This window comes from Helianthus annuus, chromosome 6 (assembly GCF_002127325.2).
Source record: "Helianthus annuus cultivar XRQ/B chromosome 6, HanXRQr2.0-SUNRISE, whole genome shotgun sequence".
Taxonomy (NCBI): Eukaryota; Viridiplantae; Streptophyta; class Magnoliopsida; order Asterales; family Asteraceae; genus Helianthus; species Helianthus annuus.
In genome coordinates this window covers 59,651,307-59,671,293 of record NC_035438.2, presented here as the reverse complement: position 1 = coordinate 59,671,293, position 19,987 = coordinate 59,651,307, and the positions used below count along the sequence as shown (strand labels likewise).

General features: G+C 38.3%; 2 protein-coding genes and 1 long non-coding RNA gene across 4 annotated transcripts; all 3 read left to right on the top strand.

The window, feature by feature from the left end:
• The first annotated feature begins 1,199 nt into the window (after positions 1-1,199).
• LOC110894566 lies at positions 1,200-4,666 on the top strand. Of its 2 annotated transcripts, none has more exons than XR_004861405.1 (11): positions 1,200-1,369; positions 1,451-1,519; positions 1,887-1,936; positions 2,036-2,113; positions 2,255-2,352; positions 2,465-2,535; positions 2,911-3,020; positions 3,244-3,341; positions 3,661-3,926; positions 4,095-4,216; positions 4,276-4,666. It is a non-coding gene; the product is annotated as an uncharacterized LOC110894566 (long non-coding RNA). The 2 variants fall into 2 exon arrangements; XR_004861404.1 differs by having other exon boundaries at positions 1,201-1,369; positions 2,258-2,352.
• A 1,029-nt stretch (positions 4,667-5,695) lies between these two features.
• On the top strand, positions 5,696-6,785 carry LOC110896558 (beta-1,3-galactosyltransferase pvg3). The gene has a single exon (XM_022143831.2). It carries the CDS (start codon positions 5,736-5,738, stop codon positions 6,678-6,680), a length of 945 nt encoding a protein of 314 aa, XP_021999523.1. The 5' UTR covers positions 5,696-5,735; the 3' UTR covers positions 6,681-6,785.
• Positions 6,786-17,142: 10,357 nt separating this feature from the next.
• Positions 17,143-19,534, top strand: LOC110896559 (protein YIPF6 homolog). Its single transcript, XM_022143832.2, has 3 exons — positions 17,143-17,720; positions 18,987-19,061; positions 19,154-19,534. The coding sequence occupies exons 1-3, from the start codon at positions 17,217-17,219 to the stop codon at positions 19,412-19,414; spliced, it is 840 nt and encodes a 279-aa protein (XP_021999524.1). The 5' UTR covers positions 17,143-17,216; the 3' UTR covers positions 19,415-19,534.
• Positions 19,535-19,987: the final 453 nt, after the last annotated feature.

The following is a 19,987-nucleotide window of genomic DNA, read 5'->3' as shown; positions in this document are numbered from 1 at the left end:
GCGGGAGCGCTTCGTGAAATGCAGGGGAAAGTTGAGAAGGAAATGGGCCCACTTCAAGGTATTAGTTTTAATTTTGATTACTTTATTTGGTTTTGGATGTATTTTATTTGTGTTATGGAAATAATAATGTGTTTAAATGTGAATAGCATTGACATAACGACTCAAAATGATAAGCAACTGAAGGGGAATCATATATTTTTACTAATTCTTTGGGTGAAATGTGAGTGGGAAAACTAATCTATTTTCAACTACATGATCTATATCCTGGTCTTTTTTCTTCCAATTACAGATAAAAGCTATGAAGGATCTGTATCTACTAGATTTGGAATCTGGTGATTGGAAGGCTCAATTGCCAGCAGATATATGACAAAAGATCGTGAACATGTTGTATCTACTTATTCTCTTTGATTTATTTTTTAGTGTTGAAAAGTTGAGGTCGTTAGTGAGCCAACCCGTTTATTAGAGTATCCACCTTCTTCGGACATTTTCATTCTTTGCCCACTATGTTTGCATTTGTGACTTATCAAATCCCATTATCCTTTGACCTTTATCACTAATATATATATGATTTTGTTGAGTTTAATCTGGGAATACAAGGATATTAAAAGCTGAAACAAACTGAAAGAATTAGAACAAAAGTATATGGCTATTGAACAAGCCGACTATTACAAGCCTTAAAGATAGAATCCAATGTAAAACAGAATGGTTCGATTGATGTTTGACCTCACGAAGAGGAACACTCGCCATTTATAAACGCAACCCTATCGCATCTTACGAGAGTACCAAGGGTCCCATATCAAAAGTTGTATAGTTTTATCAATCGGAAGCAGTTCGAAACTTGAAAGATCGTTGCTTGAAGCTCTCCCTCGGGATGTATTGGTATGTTTGAATTCCAATCTTTTACTTCCAGTTAATGATAATCCCAATTCTACACATAGTGATGGTGTTTGTGCGTGTTTTTACATAGTAAGGTTTAATGTGGTGTGGAACATGATGAACTTTTTTTCTTTGATTTTTTATCAGCAAAGTACAAAAGTGGCTACTTAGAAGACCCCGACAAAAGAAAAGTCTTTGGATATTCTATTTAATCTTATGATATTGTAACCAGCTGGCTATAGGCAACTCAGTTTCTATTCAGCCTTTAAAAGTCATTTGTACGTTCTTTGTAGTTACATTTCTAACAGAGGAAATGTATTTTCAGTTGAGAATAACTAAATATTTAATTTTGAGCTGATATGTTTTTTTGTTAAATTGTGCAGGACTTCCTACAAGCAAGCAAGTTGGATGCCAAATTCCATGGTAACCAAAATAGTTCAAAAACAGCTTAGCACATCATCTACGCGATTTAGAAGGTTTAGAAGTGGATGAGGTAACATTCTCACACATTATTTTGTTAATATAATGAACAAGAAATTAATAATTCCCTGATTCACATTCTGCCTCCATGAAGAAACCCTAGCCGCCTCCCTGTGGAGCAACCCTATGTATCTTCATCCCCAATTCCGATTGTAAGCAACATGTAAGTTTTTTTTTTCTGAATCTTTAATCCTCCAAACCTAACTTTCTTTGATTGAAGCTTCTTCTAATTTAAACCTCTAAATCTCTGTCGTATTCTACATTGGCGATTCCAAAGGTACGTTTTCACTATTCGATTTCATCTAATCTTCAACAATGATCTGATGACGTAATTTTTTATATCAAATTGGTTAGAATAACTGAATCGGTAGATTGATTTATGACCTAGGGTTTATGTAGCATGTATTTTTTTCATTTTTTAGATCAAAACAGTTGGATTAATTGGACTGGTATAGTGAATTATGACCTAGGGTTTATGAACTATCAACTATGATTTGTTTTTTTTTTTTTTTTTGTGGATGACGGAAAAGCTAGCAACGATTCTTTTTTGTTCAACCGATGGAGCTATGATGACGTTCAGGTTATCCTTATTAACCGATTCGTGTTAGTTTGGTTTTATTTTTATGTTTTTGCTTCTATTTTGCGATGATTTATGCTTGATTTTGGTGCTGTGTCACAGGTGTTAGTGGTGTTCTGGAGGCGAATCGAAGTTCACGTCGTCTGGTACTTTGGTAACAATTACATTTCGTCAATCACGGTATGCATGTAGTTGTTATAATATCTTACCACTTTTAATCTAGATTCATACCCTAAAACCGTTATCGTAGACTTTACGTGTTTTGTTGTTTAATTGAACTTTAAATTGAATTGAATTGTCTAATCGATTGATTTCATCAAGAAGTTTGCAACTTCTAGAAGCTCCAGTCCAAGAAACTTTGATAGAGGCTGAACCATTTTTCTCAAACAAGGTTCAGGGAGTACCAGAGATCACACAAGGTGGTGAATTATAATTCACAACATGTTTTGTATTTGTTTTTTTATTTGATTATGATAAAGCAACATATGTGTTTATTTACACCCTTTTTGTTTTTGGTTTTATGTTTGCCAGAAGAATGGAGAAGGGCTAATTATGCACCAAATTACACAGCCATGTCATCATTCATTAACCGCCATATGACAGTTGAGTTAAATTATAATATGCGTATTTGTTATATCTCTAAAAGTAGAAGGTATGAGTGAAGTGTCTTCTTGGTTCGACTCCGGTTGAATTGATTAACAAGGATGTTATGACAACAAGTTTGGGTGGTATTCGGGTAAATAATGAAGCTGTAGTCCTAAGTAGACAATAAATCAAATTACTTTGCATGTTTGATTGAGCAATTGGCTCCATTATGATAAATAGTCTGTTTATAGGGACTTATTAGTTAAAAATGACACAGAAGGGCTTGTGTGTCAACCATCAACACTACCTGGCCTCAATATTTTTTTACCTATTACCTATACTCTAGGGTGAACATTTACGAACATAACTTTGGTTCCTTTTGTTGCAAGCAGAATGGCATTTTAGGATACTTTCTGCCGAATGTATGCGTTGCCATCATAGACCAAAATTACTTCTACCAATGCCTGAAGATGGCAGTCACTGGTCTTCACTGCACAGCTAGGTGATGTGAACCTCCTCTTTCCTAGAATTCATGATTTTTTTTAGGCAACCTCTTTTTTGTCAACATATATATTATATAAAAAAAGTTCATTTTACTTTAATGCGAGAAATAAGACGGTATAAAAAAATAGAATATTAATTAAACCATATGTAAGCGAATAGAATCCAAATTATCTTGAAATTGTCTACCTGACCTGGTGCTCATTCATTTGATTCTATTACAGGATCTTTGATGATTCTCTCGGCAGTTTGCACATGAATGCAAGTACAGCCACTGAATGCCTTTAGGATATTTAGTGAGCGAGGTCCCGAAGTTTGCACTGTAATATCCTTTTCTGTATACATTTTTTCTTGAGTTTAAAAATATAAAATTATCATTATATTATTAATATACACTTTTTACGATATCAGACAACAGGCGTTTCCAAGTTAACGCGTACTATAGAGTTACAACTTTCATCGCGGGTGCATTTTGACATATTACTCGCCCTACCTGCCAATTTGCACCTCTTTTAAAACGCACAATAAAGATGCACATGTGTTTGCTCAACTGATTTGAGTTCTTATGACAATAATCTAGAATCCTTGAGCTTTTATGATTGTATTTTTGTACTCATAATCTGTTTCTTTTATGAATACAGAAGCAACATTGCTATTGTCGGCCATTGGAACTGTTAGTGAATGTGTGGGCTTACCATAGTGCTTGAACCATGGTTTACATTGATCCAAATTCTGGATCACTAGAAGAACAACACTGAATTTTATTCGTTAAATGATTGGATCGATATTCTAGGCGTCCCATTGCTTCAGTTTTGTTGATCATGGAAAACGGATTATCACTAATACCGTCAAAGGATGCATGAAAGGGTATATACGCGTTTGGCTGTATAAAGAGAGAAGTACACGGGTATGGCCACAAAATCTACAGTGAACACGTTCTTAGAGTCGAAATCATTTTTTTTTTTGTTATTTATGTGATGTATTATTTCTTTTATATTTTTGGGTGGCATGCAAATTTCATTATTGTGTAGGCATTAGCAAATAGAGGTATGATCCTGCCTTCATTATTGTGTAGGTTGTGTGAGCGATCGGTGGAGACCGCGGACCATGTCTGGAAAAAAATGGTGTGGACACAGGTGTATGCTTGGCTCAGAATTCCGTCGGGTGCCAGATTCGGTGGGAAGTAGACTGCAAAATGTAAGTAACTTGAGCTTAACATAAAAAAAAAACAGATGGTTCATATGATTTTTTTACAGACTTTATGGCGACTGTGGAAGAATAGAAATTGTAAACTATTTGATGATAGAAACTTTTTGGTGAGCAAACTGGCTAAAGAAATAAAAGAGGAGGCGTTCAAGTGGTGTCGATAGAGATTAAAGGTATCGGGTGTGTCTTGGTATGAATGGGGGCAATTTCATTTAGCAATTTAGAATCATGTTTAGTAACATGAGTAGTGCATTTGAGTTTTTAGTAGTATCTGATGTCTCTGTAATATGGGTCGCTTAGCGTCTTCCTATGTGGCCGGTTTGTGGGTAATAAAATGTTCCGTTTTGTCGTTAAAAACAGGTGAAAAAAAACTTTTGTGGTTATTTCATCATTTATTTATCTTTTTGTTTTGTTTATATCAGTAGTACGTTGGTTGTTTAATTTACTTCGTAAACATGAGAGTTCCATAATAATTTCCTTTGAAAAATTTCGTTATCATCATAAACGTATAATGTTATTTGTCAATACCTCAAAAACATATTATTTTATTCAACCACGAAGTTCGCGGGTATTATCACTAGTAAATATAAATATAGATCTTGATTAATCTCCCTCCGCCTTGTAGATATAGATATAGAATGGATTCATAAGCTTTTTACAATAAGAACAATGTTTAGGAGAACCACCTACTTGTATTTTTCGTTATTCTACCCCTCAAAAGTAAACCACATGTGCGATACGATGTCTTGAATTACAAAAACAAAGTATTTAAAAATAATCCATTGAAAAGAGCAATAACCTGTATTTGAAGCATCTCTTAACGTAATTTCAGCGGTCCACGCATGTTCATGCATGTATGCCAAACAAAACTGTTTTGACCATTGTGACTTTAGCCATTTTCCAAGCAAAATTGTTCATATATGGTGATGCACCAGAAATAACTATTTACCAAACATATCCTCAATCAAGGTATCAAAGCTGGTCAACTCAAGCATTATCTCTTTAAACTACAAGGGCAAAATTGTCTATTCACACACATAGCGTATGAATTAAGTTAGGTTCAGAATCACCATCACATGGTCAGCACGCACCCTTATTCTTTCTCAAGCCAATTTACCAAAAACATCCTCAACCAAATTCATCAGAATCTGGCTACTCCAAGGGTATATTTGTCTATTCACACCGTTAAAGTTTCATTCAAAACAAGACTACTTTAGACACTATTCAAGCAAAAACCCTCTATTACCAAGACCAACAAGTTTACAATTTAAGTTAGGCTTAGCACCACTACACTTTTATTATCGCTTGCAATTTACCAAAAACGCCCCAGAAGCTAGTCAACTCAGGCTGCATCTCCATCCATCCCATGGGGGCAATTTCGTCTATTCACATCTGGTTTTCCTTCAAACACTTCTCTTCAAGAATGCATAACTTTACATCAATTAGGCTTTATATCTAACAAAATTTCAACACATCTCATACCTCATTTCCTAGATCAACCTACTTCAATATGAAGAAAGCAGCAAAACTCGGAAATGGCAAGAAAATCATCATCATATCTTTCATCTTCATCGCGTTCTTGATCGCGTTGGCGTCCATCAACGAAATCCAGTTCAACAATCTATCAAACTTCAAAAAATGTACTGCCATCCATTCACCTTCTTCAGAAACCTCTTTACTGCCCATGAAATCATCCGAAAATGACATCAGAATCCTCATTGGGATTCTAACACTCGCGGACAACCACCAACGCCGCCACTTCCTGCGTCTCATTTATGGGACACAAACAGTGGCAGGCGCAAAGATCGATGTAAAGTTCGTCTTTTGCAACCTAACAAAAGAAGACCAGAGGATTCTAATAGCACTTGAGATAATGCTTTACAATGATATCATAATATTGAACTGTAAAGAAAACATGGATAAAGGAAAGACTTACACATACTTCTCGAGCCTGCCGGATATGCTGAAAGACGAGTCTAACCCGGCCAACCCGCCTTACCATTATGTCATCAAAGGCGATGATGACACGTATTTCAGGCTACCAAAATTGGTGGAATCTTTAATGCCATTACCAAGAGAAGATCTATACTATGGGTATGTTGTTCCATGTCCTAGTATGGATCCATTTGTGCATTACATGTCGGGAATGGGGTATCTGGTATCGTGGGATATCGTTGAGTGGTTAAAAGATTCGGATATACCGAAACGACATCTGGTTGGGCCTGAAGATAAGGTCTTTGGAGACTGGATTCGAGAGGGAAGACGTGCGAAAAACAGGTATAATGCTAAGTGGTCTATGTATGATTATCCTGAGCCAGCAACAAGATGTACACATGAGCTATGGCCGGATACAGTGGCGGTTCATCGGTTGAAGACTCAAGAAAAGTGGGTTCGGACATTGGAGTATTTCAATGTTACCCAGAATTTGAAACCTTCAAAAATGTACCATATATGATATACATTAGATTATGACAAGATTATACTACATTCTAACCAATTTTTGCTTGATATATTTTTTATTGCAAACAATAAAGATGATCATGGGTTATTAAGGTGTAAAGTTTGATTTATGACTTATGTCTCATTATCACAATATAACATACAATTGTAGGTAATTCCCCAATACATGAACATGAATGTTAGTTAACTTTCCCAAAGAAAAGTCGGCATCAATGTACCCTATAATTTTCCAAAATGATTACATATAGTCTTACCACTACCGGTACGTTATGCGGCTTTTAAACAAGATTTCAAATGGTAGAAACTAGAAAGTGGGCCTGTGGCTTTAGTCCACGGAATTTAATGTATTCGATGTCGGCCTTTTGTCCATCTTGCCATAGGTCACATCATCAACTTTCTTCATTGATCTACTTAAACTTAAGGGTATACGGTGTGGGCTCCGCAAAGGGCTCGGCAAAGGGCTTTGCCGCGCGGCAAACACCGCCGCTGACCCTTTGCCGAAGCGTTGACTTTGGTCAGGCGGTGAGACAATGCCGATGCGGGGAGATGATTGTAGGAGAGAGAGCGAGTGTATGAGAGAGAGAGAGGGTAGTGTGGGGTGGGGTCCATTCCATTTCAACCAATCACACATTTTTCCTTTTTTTTTAAATAGTTTACCACTTCACCAAGTGTCTAAACCATTGCCAACACTTTTGAGCATAATATACCACTTTGACATGGCACACTCTCATTGATTGATTTTTTAGTTTGCGACTCTCAAGTGTTTAACCACTCCTTACACCCTAATGAGTTAAAGTCTAATATTCTCCCTTCATCCTAATTTTGTCATACTTCTCTTGCTCTCTTCCCCATCATACCACACTGGTATTTGTTGTTCTTACTTTTTGCTCTTGCTTTCTTGCTTTCATATCTTGCTATCCTTCTCTTGCTTTAACCGGGATCATTTTTATTGCTAATCTTGTTGGTTTTCTTGTTGCTGCTAATCAACAACCAAGCCGTTTTTTGTTTTATTGCTTCATCTTTGTTACTAGCGGATGAATTATCCACTCTTAGTGGCAGCATCCACTCTTAGTGGCAGCACCTCATCCGTTTCACCGGTTATCTCCGATAGCAATCCTCAAAAACACAACGCTTGACATGCGTCTGAGATAGCCTCCATGAACTTCGCCTCGCAAGACGATAATGCAACAACACTTTGTTTTTTAGAACCCCATGTTATAGGTGCATCACCATAATAAAAGACTATTCTCGTTGTTCTTCGCCATCGTTCATATCCACCTAGTGACTACTATCACTAAATCCATGTAACGTCTTGGTTCCACTTTTTAAAAAGAAGATGTAACACCACAACTCGGATAGGGATGGCGTGTCACTAGAAACGGTGATAAAAAAACATAATACATAGTTCCATTAATATAAAAGTTAAGGTTACAAGCCATAAGATAGTTCATAGCCCTAAGGCCAAAATACAATGTTATTTTATAAAAGTAATAAACATCTTCGGTTAGCATCCTAGGGTTTATTCTTCACTCTTCACACTGCCCAAAGTAACCTGTGAACCTATGGTGAAATAGAATATACAAAATGGGCCAAATGCCCCGTACGGAATAATAATTTCAAATAACAACAATAGTTTCAAATAACAACAAATGTAACTATAACATTCAGTAAAAGTGATAACAGTAATAGTATATGATAATAGAAAAACAAGTCCATAAGAAAACTGCATCATATGGATGTACCCTTGAGTCGAACAATAACAGGTATGATGGGTGTGAGCACTCACAAACCATATACCTACAGTAATCCTAGGATCGATCCATACGCCTCCTAGTAGCTATGTACCACACTTGTACTTAGGGACACCGTGAACTAATTTCTCCGTCACGGAAGGAACACGCATTATCGGTGCCTAAATAGCGTGCCCGTGGGACACTCCACGAGAAGCGTAGAACTCAGGGTAACAGAGCACAATCTGTTAGAAATGGTAATCCATTTTAACAATAAACATGTTGGACCTACAAAAAATAGTTGATATCTAAAAGACAAGACATGATTCTTTGATCAAGAAATAAACAGTTAGTGAAGCAATTCTCTCCTCAAAGATAGTGAATCTTGAACACCTATTCAGAACATCTGTTCAAAGAGCATGACTAACATCTGATGAAGACTTGGAACCATTGTTCAAAAGTACCAGCAACTGTTAAAGGATAGCATCTGTTGAAGACCAAAGCTCTGATCAAGCCAAAGGTCTGATGAAGAAGACCAAACATCTGTTAGGCCAAATAGATTTTTGGACAACTGCAACAGAGCATAGCTTAGACAGTGATTTCTCAATGTAACAGTATTCATTTCATCAGTGTTTAGTATAGCCTAGATCAGATAATAAGATTTGGTCAGATGTTTCTGAGAATCTTTTCGGTTAGAAATATTAGATATCACTATCAATGTCACATCAACACATCACGAACAGAGCTTTAGTACTTATATAAATAGATCACACCTATTAGTGATCTATTTATCACTTCACACACATTCTTTTTTGTACGAATAGTTCTAGTGAGTGATCGGCTGCGGAGAGATTGTAAAATCATTGATGTAAAACTTTTTACTATTTGAATCAATAAAACAATATATGATAATGTCTCTCTATTTATGAATTGTATTGTGATAATTAACATTAGTTTGCAAATATTAAACTCAGATCCTAATAATTGGTATCAGAGCTTGATCATGTAGCATTTCTTTTAATTTGGCAAGTAAAAGGAAGTAGTGAAAACGACTAATAAGGAGTAAAGAGGGGTTTATTGGCATGGGAGGCAAGCACTCCCACTACCCACACATTCTTAGTTTTGATCAAGCAATTGTTACTTAGACACCAAGTTCTATAATACTTAATCAATTTAAGGAATATGGTATTAGTTCAACTCATCCAGCAAAAAGTCTATCACTTGTGAAAAGTCTTATCACAAGCCTCCTCGGTTTGGGTTTAGAGATTGAGCCTAGCCAATTTAAGAGAACCTCGTCAAATGCTTTAGAACCATTGATCAAAGAGGTTGGCGCCACCTTATTTGATAAGGTAGCCTGTAGAGTAGGCTAACCTTATTTGATAAGGTAGCCTGTAGAGTAGGTCAATCTCCAAGAATAAAGATTAAAGAAGAGACACTTTTTGGGGCAATTTTTCTGAATAATTCTCGATGCAAATGTTACAGGAATTAAATATGCAGGGACCCATGAAATATTCCTACCCATGTTTCCTTATTCTTAGGAATGCATGCAACCAGTACCTACACCACTTACGCAAATGCAACAGTTACTAAACAAAACATGCAGAATTTAAATAACACATGCATAAATTTATAAAGAAACAGTCATCCACTTCCAACTTTGCGTGATGGATCAGTCAAGCAGCTTAGCGGGCTTCTTTATGGTCCTCTTGGGCCTTTCAGTCAGCCCAGTAACGCTTTGGGCCCCATCAATTGCCCCCTCCTTAGCAACCAGGTCGTCCTCGAGCTGAAATAGAAATTCTGGAAATCTGATCAGTATCTCATCATACAACTCCCATGTGGCTTCAGCTGGATTAGCATCTTGCCATTCCACCGGTACCTTACGCTTGCCTTCCACCCACTTGTAATCCAACACGTGGCTCGGTTGAGGCGTCGCTTTAGCTGCTTCCACAAACTCGGGCAACGGAATTGGTTCGGGATTCCCTTTTGCTTCTCGAAATAGCGAAACAGTGAACACCGGATGTATCTTTGATTCCGGTGGTAACATGAAACAATAAGCAACTTTACCAATCCGTTCAGTGACTTCAAAAGGTCCGTAAAAACACTTGGAAAGTTTCCTGTTCGTCCTTAACTCCACTTACTGTTGTCTATAATCACATAAACGCAGGAACACCCAGTCATCAATTTTAAATTCCTTATCTAACATGTGCTCATTTGCCAACAACATCATCCTTTGTTAAGCTCATTTCAGATTTTGTTGTACCAAATAACGAAGGCGCTGGAACTTGACAACTGTTGCATCAATTGATGGAACTTCCGATGATCCCGGCTTGTACCGATTCACGTCTGGAATTTGCTGACCACACAAAGCCTGAAAAGGGCTCATGTTGATGGAAGTATGATATAATGTGTTGTACCAATACTCTGCCAGGTACAAGTACTTGCTTCAAGAATGAGGTTCATCGCCTGCAAAAGAACGTAAAAAAGATTGCAAACAACGGTTAACAACTTCCGTTTGGCCATCGGATTGGGGGTGGTACGCCATGGAGTATTTCAGTTTGGTGCCGACTTGTTTGAAAAGCTCTTGCCAAAACCTGCTTAAGAAAATAGGATCACGATCCGTCACTATACTCTTGGGAATTCCATGTAGACGATACACATTTTGTAAAAAAATTGAGGCCAATGACACTGCCCCATATTTTGGTGGTAACGCCATGAAGTGAGCAAATTTGGTGAACCTGTCAACGACAACCCATATTGTTGTGTTATCGTTAGACATGGGCAAATGGGTTATGAAATCCATAGACACATCCTGCCACGCTGACGACAGAATCAGAAGCGGTTGTAGTAAGTTGTAGGGTTTGTGGGTAGGATATTTAACTTGTTGGCATATGCGGCATTGGGTTACAAACTTGGTGACATCGGTTTTGAGTTTAGGCCAACTAAAAGAAGCAGCTAACCTTTTAATTGTTGGGCGAACTCCTGAATGACCACGAGCACTTGAAGAGTGAAATTCTTGTAACAATAAATGGCGAATGGAATCATTTTCGGGTATAAATATCTTGTTATCGTGATACAACAAGCCGTCTTTCCAAACGAAGAGGTCCCTATGCTGTGTTCCTTTCAACAGTTTGGACTTTTCGGGTATAAATATCTTGTTATGGTGATACAACAAGCCGTCGTTCCAAACGAAGAGGTCCCTATGCTGTGTTCCTTTCAACAGTTTGGACTTTAATTCTTGACCAGCTAGTGTATCATAAAACGTTCGCAATTCCTTAAACCATATGAGCTCGGTAATCGAAACAACCAAAATTTGTGAACTTTCTATGCGACTAAGGGCATCGGCAACCTTATTTTCTTTCCCCGGTTTGTAGTGAATTTCAAAATCAAACCCGAGTAATTTTGTGGCCCACTTATACTGCTCCGGGGTTTGAATGACTTGTGACAACAAGTGTTTCAAACTCTTTTGATCCGTGAAGATATTGAACTTCCTACCCAACAAATATTGCCGCCATTTCTTTACCGACTCCGTAATGGCAAAAAGCTCTCGGACATAAGCAGATGAGACCTACATTCGAGGGCCCATTTTCTTACTAAAAAAGGCTATGGGTCGATCATTTTGAGACAAAACGACACCTATAGAAACATTGGAAGCGTCCGTAGTAACATTAAAAGGTTTAGTAAAATTTGGTAGGGCAAGTGTTACTAATGAAATCATAGCATCTTTCAACTGTTGAAAAGCCTTGGAGCTAGCTTCAGACCATGAAAATGTTTGTTGTTTTAGCATATCCGTGAGTGGGTAGCCAATAAAGCATAGTTCCGAACGAAACGACGATAGTAACCCATAAGCCCCAAAAATCCACGTAAGGCGGTGATGTTTTTTCGGACCGGCCAATTTTGAATAGCCTTTAATTTCTCCAGGTCAGCTTGTACGCCACATGCAGAAATAATATGACCCAAATAGTCGATCGATGAAACTGCAAATATGCACTTAGAAGGTTTTGCAAAGAAGTTATTCTGTGACAAAGTTTCAAAAACGTGTTGTAGATGGCCGTAGTATTGATCAACTGTTTGCAGCTATACACTAAAATATCGTCGAAAAAAACGAGCACATACCGACGCAAGACGTCGTGAAACAGGTTATTCATTGTCGCCTAAATGTTGATGGTGCGTTCGCTAAGCCGAAAGGCATAACGAGAAATTCATAATGGCCATGAACCGTTCGGAATGCCGTCTTGTGAGTGTCGTCAGCTGCCAAACGAATATGGTGGTACCCGGCTGTTAAATCAATTTTTTGAGAAAATAGTTGCGCCATGTAATTCATCTAATAACTCATCTACTGTCAGAATAGGGAAACGGTCCTTGACGGTCACCAAATTTAAAGCTCTATAATCAACACAAAATCGCCAAGAGCCGTCTTTTTTTTGCACAAGAAGGACCGGTGATGAATATGGACTTTGACTGGGTTTGATAATGCCATCGCGAAGCATTTCGGAGATCAACTTTGTCATAATCTGTTTTTGAAGCTGTGGATATCGATAGGGCTTGACGTTTATGGGTTCGGTATTAGGTAAGAGTGGAATATGGTGATTAAGTGGGCGGTTTGGAGGTAACTGGGTTGGGATTTGGAAGATGTGGTTGAATTTTTGTAGCAAGGTGTTGATTTTCGGGTTAGTTTGAGAAGGTACGATGGGTTCTGGTGGGGAGTTAGGATTTGCGATTTGGAAGTATAGGGTATGGAGTGATGCAACAACATCTTTGTGTAGTAGGGTTTTAAGTGATGTAGGAGAAACTTGGTTTGATTGGGCTTCACCACTTGCATGTTGGCCCACATTAAAAGTCAATTGTGGAATAGAAAAATCTACTAATAATGGGCCTAAGGTGCGCAGCCTAGCCAACCCTTGGAGAGCCAAATTTAGAGCTGGACAAAAACCATTGCACTGCAGATTATCTCCATTACCAACCATAACTGAGAAGGGCGGAATGGATTGATGGGGTATTTTTAGAAACGATACGATTCAAGGCTGAATAATATTGTGTGTGCTCCCAGTGTCAACCAATATCTGTACCGGTTGGTTTTGGATGTACCCCATAATACGTAACGCTTGTGGTGAGGAAAGGCCGTAAGCGGCTGTGGACAATGAAAAAAAATTGATGGGATTGGTTGATGTCGAGACTTTCGGTGGCAATGGATAAAAGAGCATCGGTTTCATTGGTGTCGATGGGTTTATCATCCTCATAATCAGCGATTAAAAGGAACTGCGGAGGATTACATTTATGACCCGGAACGTACTTCTCCGGACAACGGAAACAAAGACCTTTGTTGCGTCTTTTCTGTAGAGCTTCGGGTGACAATTTGGTAAACGGCAAGGTGGGTTTGGTTGTGGATGGTTGAAGAAACACGTAACTAATCTTAGGGATAATTAGTTTGGTTTTATGTTTTTACCATAAGGGTTAATCTTCTTTGATTTCTTAAGCTCCTTAGTGACTGATAATCCTACAAAACAGAACACCGTTAGCTCGTTAAGAGGGGAATATGGGGGTTTCCCTTTTAACCAGGCTCCAGCGTGAGAATAAGTAACTATCTCGAGGAGATTAAAGTGAGTAATGAGTGAGAGTAGAGGGAATAGAATGAATTAACATGTGGATGAAGTGCTCTATTTATAGCCGGAGTGGTGTATAGGATGTGGGCTGATGGGCCTTGGGCCGGTAGGCAACAATAGAATGGATATGCCTTTTGTCTCACTAATGCCGACCGTTAGTGTCTTCTGGACGATTCTCGGTGCTGGCGCACCATGAGTGGAGTCACGTGTCACTGTTGCTGGACTCTGTCACCAGCCAGTTAGTGGAGATCGTGGTGCAGGTGTCTCTGCCCCGTGATTGGTGCCACGTAGGCGTCCTTGAGTACTTTTTGTCTCCTGCTCGTCAGATGATCGTGGTGCACGGTTAAGCAGAGCCTGGGGAATGCGGATTGGCTCTTTTCTTCTGACACTTGTACCCTTTGTACTTTAAGATGTCTTTACGCTGCATCCCTGCGCGGCTCTTGCTGCACATGGAACTGGCCTGCGCAAGGTATGGGCGCTTGGAGGCTCGATTTCAGGATGCTAAGTTGTTGATTTGTCTTGCTTAGGCCCCGCGCGGCGTTGGCGAGTGTTGCTCTACCCGCGCGAGGTTGAGGTAAAAAATGTAACTGATTAAGGAGTATGGTCCTTCGCGCAACTCGGAGGAAGTTTTGCGCGGGTTTTTGGGACCATACCCCTTCAATGGTGGTGTGCGTAACAAAGGTGGGGTACTTGCCTTGGATATGGGATTAGTAGAAGGCGAAGGCGAGGTTTGGTTATAAGGGACATAGGATTGAGGTTGGTAATATTTGGGCTTGGAAAGTGAGAATTTGTCTTCGACCCGTTTGGATAGGCCATAAGCTTGGTTCAAGGTCGTTGGTTTTAGGATGGCTAACTCGGACAGGATTTCCGGTTTCAACCCGGAGAGGTAACAATTGAGTAAAGCCTCATTAGGTAAGCCTACGATACAATTGCACAGCTTCTCAAATTCGGCTTGGTATGCGGTTGCGGTTGTTGTTTGTTTGAGTTTGAATAGTGTGGCTTGGTGGTTTTCATAGTCGGATGGGCCGAAACGGAGTTCTAAGGCTCGTGTGAACTCGTTCCATGTCCTGAGCAAATGGTTATTGGTGAGGTATTTGTACCAACTAAGTGCTTCACCCGTGAAGTGAAACACCAAAAGTTGTAACTTTTCGTTGTCGGGTATACAATAGTAGCTGAAATAATTTTCAGCTTGGAACACCCAATCCAAAGGATTGGAACCATCGAAATTGGGTAACATGATTTTGGGTGGTCTGGGGTAGGGCGGGTCATTTTGGTTCGTGTGTGAAGGGCCGGTGGTTGTTAACGGGTCGGTTTTGAGCTCTTCTTTGTCTTTGGTAAAAATAGCAAGAAGGCGGTTGGTGGTGTCGATGTGTTGTTCTAAGGTGGATTGCATGGATTCAAACTGGGCGTTGGTGCGGGCTTCGTTTTGGGCTGTGGTGGTGGCATTTTGAGTGATAAATTGAGAAATTTGGTCGCATAACTGTTGGATGGAATCATCGTTGGCTATGTTTTCTTTTCTGGGAGGCAGTGTGAGTGAAGATGAAAACACCAATTGATAAGGTAGCCTATAGAGTAGGCCAATCTCCAAGAACAAAGACTAAATAAGAGACACTTTTTGGGGCAATTTTTCTGAATAATTCTCGATGCAAACGTTACGGGAATTAAATATGCAGGGACCCATGGAATATTCCTACCCATGTTTCCTTATTCTTAGGAATGCATGCAACCACTACCTACACCACTAACGAAAATGCAACAGTTACTAAAAAACATGCAGAATTTAAATAACACATGCATAAATTAATAAAGAAACAATCGTCCACTTCCAACTTTGCGTGATGGATCAGTCAAGCAGCTTAGCGGGCTTCTTTATGGTCCTCTTGGGCCTTTGAGTCAGCCCAGTAACGCTCTGGGCCCCATCATTATTTGAGCCAAAACCAACAATAGTAAAAACCATCGATAATAAATGGTGACTTTATTACATTTTTCTTATTTTTTTAAGTTTCAGTTTCATCCCTTATATTATAAATTATATACATTTTTAATCCACAAAATTCTTATTAATATACTTTTTCTCTACTAACTTGTGTTTGTTAACCTTTCTAAACAATCTAAATACACCGGTGTGTTAAAAAAATCTTGGTGTTCCAACATAGATTTTGTTGAAAACGGAGGTGTTTTCAGAAAAGAATGTTTATTTGCTATCGTGATCTATAGCGAGTGCCAATAGCATAACGGTGCGTGGCGCACCGATTTTGACCGAACAACGTCAATACCGGTACCCATATTGTCGCAAGTACTTTCGATCGATAGAAAATGTGTCGACATTTTTTTAATTTGGGCATACCTTGAAATTTTCTTTAGAGATTTCTCTTTTGATTGATATACTAAGTTTCGGTACCGTACAGATACCGTAAGGAATTGAACTGATGCCTAACAACATCCATCGTAATGCACGAGTAATTCCAGTAGTTATAAATAATGTTCATTTATATACTATTAATTTGCATTAGGTTTTAGCATTAAGGTATTGTACTATGTGTTAATATGGTGTTTCATGCATTGTTTTATTGCAAGTTGTGTTGTTTTATTTGTAAATTATTATTATTTATAATAATCTAATTAATCTAGCCAAAATCTTGTATAAATATAATTTGTAACATAATTGATGCAATGGTTGTTGTAAATGTATGCAATATGGTTTATATAGTAGTAATGATATACATTATATATAGATTACGCTGAACCGGTCAAACGGGAAAAATAGACGCGAGTTCATCGTAATGCGCGAGTCCTAGATCAACTTAGTTATTTTATTCTATGTTTTACGTTTCGGTTTAATTTCTTCACATTAACACGCCACAACTTCAATGTCGGTGGTCGCTGGCAATAATTGACATTAGTATTCGCCCCCGCCACAACACGGGGTGCTTAATACTAGTTTACATTATTTTGATGTCTTAAGTTAGCATGTGATATGCAAGATTCATAACATTACATAATAACAAAATAAGTTTCACTTTTCACATAAAGTTGAAGGACTATTAAAAGCCAAAAAAACAAAAAACAAAAAAACAAAGTCGTTTCCTTTGCATCTAAGTTCGTTAATTGTTGCTGCCACCCCTCCCCACAATGATCTAAAAAATCGCCACCATATTGAAACTCAAATCAACCCCATCGCCACCACAACTTCCACCCAAAATGTCTCAAGAAGACAAAGCCACCGTGCCCCTCCCCCAAACCTCCCAATCCGACATCGACGAGATCGAAAACCTAATCACCGCGAGCGTCCAACTCGGTCCCTCCACGGTCCAACCAGCTCGCGCACCATCTCCTACCCGTGCCTCCATCCCCGTGTCCACCTCTCATTTCGTCCCATCAAACCCGCCCCCAACGCCTGCGAAACCGACTTATGTACCACCCGCACCACTCCCGCCTTCTAACGTTAACCATAATGCAAATGCAGGTCGGTCTCAGCCAAACATGAGTGGGTTTGGGCCACAACTCAACACGCTGACCGAACCGGTTTGGGAGACGGTGAAAAGAGATCTGTTGAGGATTTTTAGTAATCTGAAACTCGTTGTGTTTCCGAATCCGTTTCGTGAAGATCCTGGGAAGGCCTTGAGAGATTGGGATCTTTGGGGACCGTTTTTCTTTATCGTGTTTTTAGGACTCACATTGTCTTGGTCTGCCTCTATTGAGAAGGTGATTTGTTTTAGTTGATTATTTGTTATCACAGTCGGTCAGTGACGAAGCTTGAGATTTCCAACGGGGTGGAAAAAGTATATACCGAAAAATTTTTATAGAACCAGGGGTAAAAAAACGTATATACCAAAAAAGTTTTTAGTGGCCAAGTCTAAAATCCAGGTGTTTCATAAATATATATATATATATATATATATATATATATATATATATATATATATATATATATATATATATATATATATATATATATATATACACACTTGCATAGCATCTTAACACATGTGAATATGATCACACGTATTTTCTATACGCTTTTTTAAAAGCACAAAATCATACATACTAGAGTTGTAGTGGTCGATGGCCTCTAGGCTTAATGGTGTCATGTGGTTATCCATTCATCACCAACATGATGTCGGTTTAAGTCCACAAAGTGGCTAATAGGCGAATTTTAGGAGTAGATTTTCTATAGCGTATGTACTTGTAGTGTGTGTGTTCAAACAGAGTTAAAGTGAATTTTAATGTAAAGAAAACTCTTCTAGGTATTTATGTTCTCTTTGTCAAAACTTGGATGTTAAATGAGTTCAGGGCCGGTCCAAGGGTAAGCCAAATAAGGCTTGGGCCACCAAAACTATAGGGTCTCCACAATTTGATGAAACCACAATCCATTTATAAAAGATTTAGGGTGTGGGTTATCAATAGATTGATGGTTGGTAGTGTAGCGGTTTTGTGTATGAATGGATGTTGGTGAGACCTAAGTTCGAATCCTTGGTTCAGCATTTTTTTTTCTTGTTTATAAATTTTAACACAATCTTTCAAATAATTACACTTGGGCCCTTCAAGTTTAACTTTCAATTACATACATTTTTTTGTGAAAAAGGCCATAAGATTTTACTTAACCTTAGGCCACCAAAATGGTTGAGCCGGGCCCTGAATGAGTTCAAAACCTAAATCACCTATTCACATAGAATTTATGAAAACGAAAAAAAAAAAAACAAAAATAAATAGCAATTCCAACAGAAAGTATGAGAGATTAGGAGTTGAGGGAGTTATGATCAGAAAGGAAGAATCGAATATGCATAGAATGTAGACAACCCTTAAAAAACCTGGTCCCCTAAAATATATATGGGGCCTCAAGCTTCAAACTTTGTTGTACTGTAGTATTATAGTATTTAGGGTTTTAGTATCGAGCCTACATAACTACGATTTCCATCATTATCTTCATCTCCATTCTCTGAACTTATGATTGTGTTTGTTGTCATCCAGTCTCAAGTCTTTGCTGTTGCCTTTGCTCTACTCGCAACCGGGGCTATTATCCTCACACTCAACGTCTTACTGCTGGTAATCTTTCCTCTCACACACAAATTACTAGATTATGCATGCATATACATGTCATTTTGGATTAATGTGTGTATAATCATCATTTTATGTAGGGTGGGCGTATAATATTCTTCCAAAGTTTAAGTTTATTGGGTTACTGTCTATTTCCGCTTGATGTGGGAGCACTGATCTGCCTGTTGAAGGACAATGTGGTGATGAAGATGGTGGTAGTTTGTGTGACATTCGCATGGAGCTCCTGGGCAGCATATCCATTCATAAGTACAGCAGTGAACCCTAGAAGAAAAGCCCTTGCAATCTACCCCGTCCTACTCATGTATGTATCGGTCGGCTTCTTAATCATTGCTATTAATTAGTTTATGCTAAATCCTATTGAAATATGATCATCATTTGTTATACAAAATTGATTACTGGGTATAGAGAGGCAATTGTTTTCTTTAATTTGTTTTTTTTTTTCCTTTTTTGGTATATTGTTGGTTGGGTTATGCTTTTAGCATGGAGGTTGAAATGAGGTAAAGGCGCTTAAATGATAATGAAGTCAAAAGGATGTTCTTTAGTCATGTGAAATCATATTTATGCCCACATGTATATAGAGTATCATATTATAAAATTAAATAAATAAATAAATAAATGATTAAAAAACTTAATTAGTATGGGTCTAAAATGCTTCGTTGAATGATGTTGCATATATACTTAGGGGCTGCTTGTTTACTTCTTAATGAGTCTTTTAATGGTTCAGACCTCTTACTGGTTTAACACTTAATGGTTCAGACTGTTTGTTTCACGAGCAGATGTCTGAATAGTTCAGACATTTGCCTCTGAATGGTTAAGATTTATACAGAGTATGAATGGTTAAGACCTCTAATTTGAATTGGCCAGACATTTGTCTCTGAACGGTTAAGCATTATACAGGCTCTTAATGGTTCAGA